This window comes from Aquarana catesbeiana, linkage group LG11, assembly GCF_042186555.1.
Source record: "Aquarana catesbeiana isolate 2022-GZ linkage group LG11, ASM4218655v1, whole genome shotgun sequence".
Classification (NCBI taxonomy): Eukaryota; Metazoa; Chordata; class Amphibia; order Anura; family Ranidae; genus Aquarana; species Aquarana catesbeiana.
In genome coordinates, this window is record NC_133334.1 from 101,660,977 (window position 1) to 101,672,992 (window position 12,016).

At 43.2% G+C, this 12,016-nt stretch overlaps 1 protein-coding gene across 1 annotated transcript in view; it reads right to left on the bottom strand.

Moving 5' to 3' along the window:
- The window catches only part of LOC141111717 (uncharacterized), a 491,097-nt gene that overhangs the window by 59,519 nt on the left and 419,562 nt on the right, over positions 1-12,016 (bottom strand). The window contains 1 exon segment of the mRNA XM_073603861.1: positions 6,332-6,756. Within this exon segment, the coding sequence (XP_073459962.1) occupies positions 6,332-6,756 (425 nt within the window).

Sequence of the window (12,016 nt, forward strand, 5' to 3'; positions counted from 1 at the left end):
ATTTTCCAAATGAAATTAAATATTTAACAGCAAAACCTTTGCCCAGTTTTCAGAACATGGGCTACTCAACCTTTATTTACAAAGAAATACGTCCCCCCCCGGAATCCGGGGTGACCCAACCACATAAAATACACCGCGACGGGGAGGGAGGGAGTTTCTTCTCTTCCAGGTCCAGCTGCTGCAAGAGGAAGTACAGACCCTCAGCAGCCCCTTTTATCACTTCTCCCAGGAATACCAGAACCTTCCCTGGGATCCGATTGGGCCACCTGTAACTCAGGTATGCATTTAAAGGCACAGCACACTAAATACCTGCTAACCTAAATTATCACCAGGGCTGGGTGACCGCCGTCCCAAAAAAGGGGGCTCTAATGGTGCGCCCCCTTTTAAGTATGGGACAGCAGGCCACACCTTGCCCCTAAACATAGTTCCCCAGGTACCACCATAAAAACTTATTGATAGGAAAAAACACACATACATCATATATGGCAAAAAATGGCCGTGGTAATTTTATTGGTTACAAAAATTCATAAAAATAAACATAATAATTCCAATTTTCAAAATGAAATTAAATATTTAACAGCAAAACCTTTGCCCAGTTTTCAGAACACGGACTACTCAACCTTTATTTACAAAGAAATACGTCCCCACCAGCCGGACTTGTGCAACCAGGCCGGCCTACCCCAAATACGTGGCCCTCTCAATGCTGCTTTGCAAGCCAAGATTAAAGATATCTGCACCTACGTCTGAAAGGTGGATCCCATCCTGCCTATAAAGACCTGGGATGCCCCCTTCCAGATCCACGTGCCTATAAGAAAATCCCCCCAAAAGTGGCATAAATTTTGCCAACGCCCGGTTGACCCTCTTCCTCATCTTCTCCATTACTTTGGAAAACGGGGAAGACAGCCAAGCGAGACGGGGAACAATTTCTGAAAATACAATGATCGTACCCGGGGAAGTCAAGTGAAACCTATACAGATCCTGCTTAATCATAAATAAAAGGTCTTAGGCTCGATTCACACCTATGCATGTTGCTTTTGAGCATTTTTGGAGGTTTTTTTTTCATGCTTGCCACGTTTTTGAGCAGCGTTTTTGCAGCGTTTTTGCCGTGTTTTTGCCGCGTTTTTGCCGCGATTTGCGTTTTGCGTTTTTTTTTTTTACAGTTTTTTTTTTACAGTCTAAAAAAAAAATAAAAAAAAAACGGCAAAAATGCATCAAAAACGCATCAAAAACGCTGCAAAAACGCTGCACTTCCGTTTTTGATGCTTGTCCATTGAATTCTATTACATGCAAAACGCTGCATTTTGCATGAAAAAAAGTCCCTGACCCTTTCCAAAAATGCAGAGAAACAAAAAGGCATTGATGTGAACATGTTCCATAGGAACCCATGTTAAAAAATTCCCGTGCATTTCTGCAAAATGCAAAATGCATCAAAAAACGCGCTAGTGTGAATGGAGCCTAAAGTACGAACTGAACCCAAATCATTGCCTCCTAGATGGACTATCAAAATTGAAGGCGGTGGCCAAACCTGATGTAACTGAGACAAACGAAAAAATAAATGTTGCCACCGCAAACCTCTTCTTCCTTTCCAATACAGATTGAAGGATTCCGGCATTAACGATAGGTTGACAGAATACCTGCGTTGAGCCGCACGTTTCCGAGCCCAATATATGTATGAGTGGCCCAGAATCCAAACACAATGCTGAAAACCTGGAAAATTAAAGTGACAAGTTAGGTCTGATATATCTCTTAAAACAGTTTGACCTCCACCTTCCCAAACCCATTATGGTTTTGGCTGGCAACCCCTTTTCAGCAGCGTCAGACGCTGCCCCTATTCTGAATGAATGTGAGGAAAACTTAAAATCTTGTAAACCCAATTTCCCAAGACAGCATAAGCAAACTGGTACCTAGTTAAAGGAGACTGGTCCCGATGACTGAGAAAATGAGACGCCCCCGCCGGACGTGCAGCGAGGAAACCAGTAACTAGTGCCAACGGACAAACTGAGGCGTCACTCCATGCCGACAATGTCACCCATTCCCCCCGCCCCAGCCTGTCAGTTTTCGATCGTCTCAGGAAAACCTGTACGCGACCGTGGTCCACTAGCACATGCTCCGACCACAAACCCAAGGAGCTCAGCTTGGATCCAGGAAGCAGGTCAGAAACCCGAAAGCCACCAAAATAAAACAACACAAAAGTTACTTTAAACAGCAAAGCCTCATAGCCGCTAAAACATACCCCCATCGTGGCATTGCACAAGCGCCTAAGCAGAGATAAACCAATAGGACGACTGACATCCGGGACAAAAGTTGATCTTCGATAGCCTTTCAAGGCCTGCTTTACCAGGAAAAAACTAGAGCAGGACGGGAGACCCCTCATCCTGAAGAAAAATGATACTCCCGCCAGGGTCTTAGCCAGAGAACCATAAGAAGGCTGGCCTTCCATTAGAAAAGCCAAAAAGGCCAAAACAGCCTGCTACTCGGGAGACTCCCAATCAAAAACCCGCATTTCCAGCGAATCGCATCCACTTCCTCCAAGCCGTGGAGTAGTCTGCCCACGTACGGGAAGAAACTGAGCATTTAACGGCATCCATCACTCTCGTTAAATTAGCTCCCACAAGTACGCCGGGCATGGCGTTCCTTCCGCGTCCACCCCTGTGAGCAGCTCCCGAAAACGCTGCATCTGGAAACGGGAAAGAGAGTCAGCCAGATTATTCAAGACCCCCGGCGTGTACTTCGCCTTGATCCAGATGTTAAATTTTAAACATAAGAAGACCAAATGCCGCAAAATCTTAACCACCCAGAGAGAGCTGGAAGAAAGACAGTAGAAAGCGAAGAGAACACCCTTGTTGTCTGTTTCTACCAGAATCCGCCGATTGGCAAAAAACTCTCCCCAAAGCGCCACAGCTACTAAAACTGGAAAAAGCTCTAACAGCACGACGTTCCTAGTAGCCTTCATTCGAATCCAAGCTTCCGGCCAAATCCCACAGCTCCAATGCGATCCCCAAATTGCCCCAAAACCCTTGGAGCCTGCCGCATCAGTGAACAGACGAAAATCAGGAGCAAAGATAAAATCTGATTGAAAAAAGGAACGCCCGTTAAATGTCGCCAAAAGATCAGCCCACACTACCAAATCATCTTTGAGGGAAGCCGTTAAACGGATGTGAGCAAAAGGAGATTTCAAACCTGCAGTTGCCATGTACAACCTCCTAGAAAAAATCCTCCCAACTGGCATGATTTTTCCAGCAAAAGCCAGGAGACCTAATAATGATTGCATCTCCTTCAATAACACCTTACGTCTCCGCAAAAATACTGCAATAAGGTTCCTCATCTTGACTACCTTAGCCTGCGGCAAACTAAATTCTTCCACCTCGGTATCAATCAAAATACCTAAAAACTCCATGGAAGTCGCAGGATAACAAGTTTTCTCGGCAGCCAGAGAAACCCCAAAATGTTCCGTAACAACCACAAATAACTGCAGAAGACGAGAACAGATGTCAGAATTTGCCGAACCAATAAAAAATCATCTAGGTAGTGTGCAATCGAATCCTGACCAGACTCAAAACACATAACCCAATGAATGAAAGTAGAAAAAGTTTCAAAGTATGTACAAGACAAAGAACATCCCATAGGAAGACATTTGTCAAAAAAATAAAACCCGTCAAAATAAAAACCCAAAGAACTGAAAGCTGCCGGGGCAATGGGTAAGAGCCTAAAAGCTGACTTCACATCGGCTTTTGCCAACAATGCCCCCCGGCCGCATGCTTTAATTTTGCCTACTGCTTCATCAAAAGTCGCATTAGCGACTGAACACAGCGAATCGTCAATCTTGTCATTCAACGAGCCCCCTTTCGGGAAAGAAAGATGCTGTATTAAACTAAATGAATTTGGTTCCCTCTTGGGGACCACACCTAGCGGTGAGATGCGAAAATCGCTAAAAGGGGGAAATTTAAACGGGCCAGCCATGCGACCTTCTGCAATTTCTTTGGAAACTTTTTCCCTCACTACTTCAGGAAACTGCCTAACTGACTTCAGATTATCCACAATAGTACAACCAGAGCCAGTAAAAGCAGGAAGAGGAAAACCAAAAGAAAACCCTTCAATTAGTAAAAGCGCTTTCACCCTGTTTGGGTATAGATCCCGCCAAGGGCGCATGTTTTCCAGCCTCACTGGCGTGCAGGCTCTTGGGAAAAATATCGCGCTGAGACTGGACCCCCACCGCTGTTTTCTTAAAACATTTTACCACAGGATGGGGCCCTGCGCAAAAAGAGCACTCATGTCTATACTTACAAGAAGTATTAAAACGACACTGACTCTCATTGAATGAAAAACACCAACTCCTGCGATACCCTGGCGAAACCTGAGTACCCGGATTAGCAGGGAACTGCCGCATGCTAGGCGCTCTCTGAGGCAAGATTAAATTAAGCCATAGGCCCACGTCTTTCATTCCCCATCTTAAAGATGGGTGGACCGCTAGCTTCTGGCGAAAAGACTCGTCATAAGCGTACCAGCCCAGACCTCCAAAATTCTTGTAAGCCTCCAAGACGTGGTCCAAGTGCTGAAACAAGCCTCCGCTCAATTCCGGGTGCTTCTCGACCAGAACACTCGCAAAAACAAAAAATGCCTGTAACCAGTTATTAAACGATCGTGGTACCGTTCTGCGCCTATCTTCCTCCTGCTCCCCTTTTTTATCTGATTTCAAATTAAATTCTTTCGCAGTGGGAAGAAGAGATAAAACTTCCACAAAATCTCTCCGCCAGATTTTTTCTTTAACCGCCGAAGGGAGATGGTACCCCAAAGGAGAAATTTCACAAGGCATAACCCCTTTTAAACACGCTTCAGGGACTGACAAGATATCACTAACAGGAGTGTGCATGTGTGCATCCCCAATGTGTGTACTGCCTGACTGACTGAATGACACAGGAGCAGGGACATTTACAGGTGCAGAAATAAAGCTAGCAGAGTCAGACCCAGAGGGGGAGACAGTCAGAGAAGGAGGAAGAATAGGAGAGGCAATACCAGCAGCAGAGAGAGCATGAGAGATAGCTGACAGGTAACCCAAAATATCATTCACAGTGGATGTTTGTAACTCACCCTGCCCAGCTGATGACACCTCCCCCGCTGGGACACTCATGCTTGTCTGTAAGCTGTGAAACAGTGCACCTAGGACCAGGTCACTCTGAGGAGCCGACCGCTGAGGAGTAGCTGTTGCTTGAGAGCCTGCAGCAGACACAGGCAGCTCTGTCCTCTCCTGTCGCTCTTCTCGTGGCGCCGAGTGTCCTCTTCCCCTCCTCCTGGCTGGCGACTGAGTGCAGGTCCGCCTCTTCTGTCCCGACCGTCTCCCGGGCACCGCCGCCATGCTTCCCCTCTCTTCTGCACGCGCCCGCCCGGCGGCTTGTTCACCTCCTCCTCCAGCCACCAGACGCTCCGGAGGGACGCTCCACCTTGCTCTTCTCTGAGGTGAGGGCTGGACTGGCTGAGCCTCTCTCACCTCTGCGTTCTGATGACCGTCCTCTGTGACAGACAGCGCCAGGCAGCGGCACATCCATTCCTCTCTGCCCTGGCTCTCTGCTCTCTCCACAAAAGCCCTCACAAGGTCTTCCATCCACACCGCTCACAAATGACAGGAAAGAGAACCGTTTAAATGGCAAGTCAGTAACTCTTTGCTCTCCAGGTCCAGCTGCTGCAAGAGGAAGTACAGACCCTCAGCAGCCCCTTTTATCACTTCTCCCAGGAATACCAGAACCTTCCCTGGGATCCGATTGGGCCACCTGTAACTCAGGTATGCATTTAAAGGCACAGCACACTAAATACCTGCTAACCTAAATTATCACCAGGTCTGGGTGACCGCCGTCCCAAAAAAGGGGGGTCTAATGGTGCGCCCCCTTTTAAGTATTCATTTCACCTTTCATAATGTTATGGCTGATTGGTGTATATTTCATTTATTTTGCCTCTGTGAGCAGTGACAAGTTTACTGGATTGTGTTACCATTGTGCTGTATAATAACTGCATTGTGGTTTTCTACTATAGTTGGTTTACGCAAATTGTACTTCTGCAAGGCTCTTTACACTTTAATACACTTTAATAAAGCCCCTTTTGTAAGTCACACAGTGTGTTGGTGAGTTTTGGGTTAGTTCTGGGCAGGCCTTCACTGAAGCAGGACATAAGAACCTGAACAACACAGCTGTAACACTTGTCATTGAATGGATTGAATGGTATACTGAGCAATATTAAATGACAACAGAGATACACACCTGTAAAAGATTTACAGTAAGTTCAGGCATTACATTTTATATTGCATTTGTTTTTATGTAAATAAAGTGAACCGATTACTCACCTCACGGTAGGGTTCAAATGGGCAGCCAGGGGGGCCTGTAGACTTTGTGGTAGGGGTTTTTGATTTAGTAGTTGCTGTGGTTGTTGTAGTAGTTGTGATGGTTGTGGCTGGTGTTGTAGTAGTTGTTGGGGTTGTTGTGGATTCTGTTGTAGTAGGGGTTTCTGTTGGGGTTGTGGATTCAGTTGTGGTTGTGGTGGGTGTTGTAGTAGCTGTGGAAGAAGTTGTAGTAGTGTTTGGTAGTGTAGTTGTGGATTCTGTTGGTGTTGTGAATTCGGTTGTGGTTGTGGTGGGTGTTGTAGTAGTTGTGGTAGTAGTTGTGATAACTATTTCATCACATTCATTTCCCTTAACATCTATTTTACAGTCCGGAAGGCAAGATAATGTGTAGCACCATGTTTCATTAAATGCCCCAGCAGTCACAAAACCTAGAGATAGAAAAAAGCAATTCAGTCAATAGCAGTTGAGGTATATCTTGCATACATATCTTTCCCCACTATGCAATACTGAAACCTCTAAGTAGGCATCTAAGGCTCAATGTCAAATTGTTTAAATATTTATGCAGAATGCAGTAAATCATATTCCTCTATAGAAAGTCAATATCCCAAAGTATAAATTCCAACTACTTTTGTTCTTGGTCTCAGTTACAAGGCATAACATATTTAACCAGCTCTGCCCTTGTACCTGTATTCCCCTGATGAATCCAAGTGATTTATAAACTTCTTCCAAAAGCCTGTTAATTTGTGGTAGTTTTTACTTAGGAAATAAAACAAACAAAGCTTTCTTTTGGTAAAATTGTCTTGCAAAAAATATTTTAATGCAATCTGTAATCAATAAGATATAACAAAAATGTACTATTTTCTTGTTTGACCAGTGGTAGTTTTAACCATTTGACCACTGGAGAGGTTTACCTCCTTCATGACCAGAGCATTTTTTGATATTCAGCATTTATAGAATTTTTTCACACAAATAGAACTTTCTTTTGGTGGTATTTGATCACCATTGGGTTTTTTATGTTTTTTATTTTATAAACGAAAAAAGGACGAAAATTTTGGAAAAAAAAAATCCAATAAAAACATTTAAAAATCAAATTTCTTGATAGGTTTAGTTCAAAATGCATTCTGCTACATGTCTTTGGTATAGAATAAAAAACAATAAATGCATATTAATTGGTTTCTGTGAAAGTTAAAGCATTTACAAACTACAGTATATAAAGTGGAATGACACTAAAGGCTCGTACACACGATATGAAAATCGGATGGAAAAATTTGTACGACGAGCTGCCTGACGATTTTGAGATCGTTAGTACGGTACTTTCGACAGCCGATTTTGCTTTTTCGTCAGACAAAAGCTGGATGTGCAGATTATAAAATTTTTGGCGGAAGTGAACTCAACATCCGATTTTCCTTTCATTAGTACGGTTTTTGTATGAAAAAATTTGTAAGAGCAAGACTACGCATGCTCAAAAACAAAAGAATTACTTAAACATATTACGTCACTTCTGACGTTGTATACTGTCGTATGAAAATTTTCATATTGTGAGTAACCTCTTCACTTTCGACATGAGACTAGCATGCCACAAAAAACAGATGTTCGGTTGTCCGAAAATCTGATCGTGTGTACAAGGCTTAATATAGTGATCAGTGCTAATACTGTACACTATCACCTTTAATAATGACACTGGGCAATCAAGGGCTTAATTGTGTGTCTAACAATGTGTAATGTGTGTAATATGTGCTGCTTTTACTTTACCATATGGCTATTTTAGCAGGGAGAAAAAACAGCCAGATCTTGTAAACATAGAACTCTGTGTAACAAATAAAAGAGGAAACCACCGCGCTATATACTATACACAATTAACACAATCAAGTAAGTAAATAAGGAACAATTGAAAAAAGAGCAGCCGCTTAAAGGTGAGATACACACACTACAAATTAAATAAACAAAAGAAGCAGCGCTATAAATCAAATATGTGATACTAAACCACAATTAGTGATTAATGGTATATAAAGTTCATGTACAATCAAGTGACACAGTAAAGTTCAATCAGTGAATGAAAGTCTTCAAAGGTGCAATGGATGAGAAACCAGACAAATGGGTCCCTTGTTAGGCAAACGCAGATGGGACTGGATATACCTTCACCACACCACAGTGTTATGAATAAAATGGACGCTTACCAAATGGCAAGCTTAAGAAAGCTTGTGACCTTAACCCGGTCGGGGCCTTTTCTGAGATGGGAACACCTTTAGACCACTCTTCAGACCGTGGATGGCTCACTATCCTCCACATAAGGAAACCAGGATACAGGGAATACTATACTCCTATCTTGGAGTTGTTCTCACAAACAATGCCCCAAAAAAAAGGAAGAGCACATAGCGTAATCCTGGATGGATATTTATTAAAGAACAATAAAATTACACTTACAGTGTGTCGAATAAAAACAGCATGGAAAGCCGGCCGGCTAGCACGAACACCCGTCCTACAGACGGTAGATACGGCACGTCAGCACGTCAGCACGCCCGACGTACGTTTCGTCACACTTCTGACGTCGTCTGGGGCACGGGCGACGCACTGACGTGTTGCTCATAAATAACAAACAAATGTAACCAAGCCTCGAAATGAAAACAAAGCCGGAAATCACCTTGCGCTCCACCGAGTAAGGGCGGAAGATATGGAAACGCCATCTTAACTAGGGGATCCCATGTTAATACGGGTGCCAATTTTGTTATTATGGCAGGCGTTATAAATTAATGGGAAAGGGAGGGAGGGGAAAAAAATATATATAATAGGCTCACTTTTACCAAGTTTGAAGGCGAATGCCAAGTTAGATTGAAGTTAAATTGGTTATTCAAACTTTAAAGGGGCCCAACTTCCCCATGGTAAGGGGCACACCATGGCTTAAATATGACGCCTAAATCGGTGAACTTATAATTAATCCCATTAGTATTGGCCTAATAAAAAGGCGCCGAAAAGGGACATTATCCTAGGTGACATAGCTGGAGAGGGAAAGGAGATTTCTCAGCCTCGTATAAACAACCAGTTCAGAAATTAGGTAATAACAAGCAATAACTCCATTATTACATAATCATATAGAAATTAAAATTAAAATTAGAAAATAAAAATAAAAAAGTATAATATTAAACATAATAAATGGCATCAAACCACCATCACACAAAAAAAATGTGGGACTAGGGTCAGAGCATATGGTAAGTGCATAAACACCAGTTGGTTAATAATCAATGGGCTAGACATAGGGAGTTCATTATGAGTTATCAATAAAGGCATTAGTGTCGGTATCCACATTGAGTCCATATGGGACGTAGCATTTAATTTTATGTATCCAGAGCATCTCAAGTTTAGAGATGCTCCTAATCAGGGAGCTCCCCCTCCAGTGAGGCCGATACCTGTCGATCCCTAAAAATAAAGTCTTAGAGTGATCTTTGTTGTGAGAAACCAGATAATGTTTTGAAACAGAATGTTTAGGAAAGCCATTTTTGATGTTAGTAATATGTTCATTCAAACGAACAGAGAGGGGTCGTCTAGTCCTGCCCACATATTGTAGGCCACACGGGCACTGTAGTAGGTAGACGACCCCCTCTGTAGTGCAAGTGATAAAAGGTTTTATATCATGCTCCTCTTGTGTGTTAGAGGAGGTAAATTTAAGGGTTCGTCTAGATGGTACAGAATTTAGCCTGCAAACCCGACATCTCCCACATTTGTAATACCCCTTAAGGTTATCAAAAAGACCTTGAATACCCCTAACGGGGGGATCAAGAGCGTTCGGGGTTAATCTATTCCTAAGGGATGATGCTCCCTTAAAAATCACTTGTGGCTTATCTGGGATAACCCCTCTTAAGATGGGATCATTGCCCAATAAGTGCCAGTGTTTATTAAGTAGGTTTTTAATATTGTCATGTTGGATAGAATAGGTGGTGATAAAGGGCAGAGTTATCGAATTCTCTCTGGGAAGCACCCTCTCACTCAGTAGTTGTCTCCTATCTATATCCTTTACCCCCTCCAAAGCATGAGTCAGGGATTCTCTGGTATACCCTTTTTCCACAAACCTATTTATCAAAATACCGGCCTGTTGCAAAAACTGAGAGTCATCAGAGCAGTTGCGTTTAAGTCGCATGAATTGGCTCTTAGGTACAGACCGAAGCCATGACCTATGATGGCAGCTACTCAGAGGAATATAGGAGTTACGATCCGTTTTCTTAAAAAACGTAGAGGTCATAAACTGGTCATCCTGTATGGTAATATTAAGGTCTAAAAATTGAACATTAGATTGGCTAGCCTCAAATTTAAGTACAATGCCCCTATTATTCTGGTTAAGTTCCTCCATAAAGAGGTCAAGGTCGCTGCGGTTCCCATCCCAAAGGAGGAGGATGTCGTCAATGTACCTAGCCCACAGCTTGAGCTGGGGCCTCTGGCAAACATGGACGACATCCTCCTCCCACAGGGCCATAAATAGGTTTGCAAGACTGGGGGCGTATTTAGCCCCCATCGCGAGGGGGACTAAGAAGGGATTCAGGTTTATATGATGAACAAATTAATTTCATCATGATACTTTTAAGATATGCTGCGTCCCACAATTACTTTTGGTTGGACCAATGTTTTTACCGACAGGACCGTGGAGTCGCGATGGGGGCTAAGTCTTGCGAACCTATTTATGGCCCTGTGGGAGGAGGATGTCGTCCATGTTTGCCAGAGGCCCCAGCTCAAGCTGTGGGCTAGGTACATTGACGACATCCTCCTCCTTTGGGATGGGAACCGCAGCGACCTTGACCTCTTTATGGAGGAACTTAACCAAAATAATAGGGGCATTGTACTTAAATTTGAGACTAGCCAATCTAATGTTCATTTTTTAGACCTTAATATTACCATACAGGATGACCAGTTTATGACCTCTACGTTTTTTAAGAAAACGGATCGTAACTCCTATATTCCTCTGAGTAGCTGCCATCATAGGTCATGGCTTCGGTCTGTACCTAAGAGCCAATTCATGCGACTTAAACGCAACTGCTCTGATGACTCTCAGTTTTTGCAACAGGCCGGTATTTTGATAAATAGGTTTGTGGAAAAAGGGTATACCAGAGAATCCCTGACTCATGCTTTGGAGGGGGTAAAGGATATAGATAGGAGACAACTACTGAGTGAGAGGGTGCTTCCCAGAGAGAATTCGATAACTCTGCCCTTTATCACCACCTATTCTATCCAACATGACAATATTAAAAACCTACTTAATAAACACTGGCACTTATTGGGCAATGATCCCATCTTAAGAGGGGTTATCCCAGATAAGCCACAAGTGATTTTTAAGGGAGCATCATCCCTTAGGAATAGATTAGCCCCGAACGCTCTTGATCCCCCCGTTAGGGGTATTCAAGGTCTTTTTGATAACCTTAAGGGGTATTACAAATGTGGGAGATGTCGGGTTTGCAGGCTAAATTCTGTACCATCTAGACGAACCCTTAAATTTACCTCCTCTAACACACAAGAGGAGCATGATATAAAACCTTTTATCACTTGCACTACAGAGGGGGTCGTCTACCTACTACAGTGCCCGTGTGGCCTACAATATGTGGGCAGGACTAGACGACCCCTCTCTGTTCGTTTGAATGAACATATTACTAACATCAAAAATGGCTTTCCTAAACATTCTGTTTCAAAATATTATCTGGTTTCTCA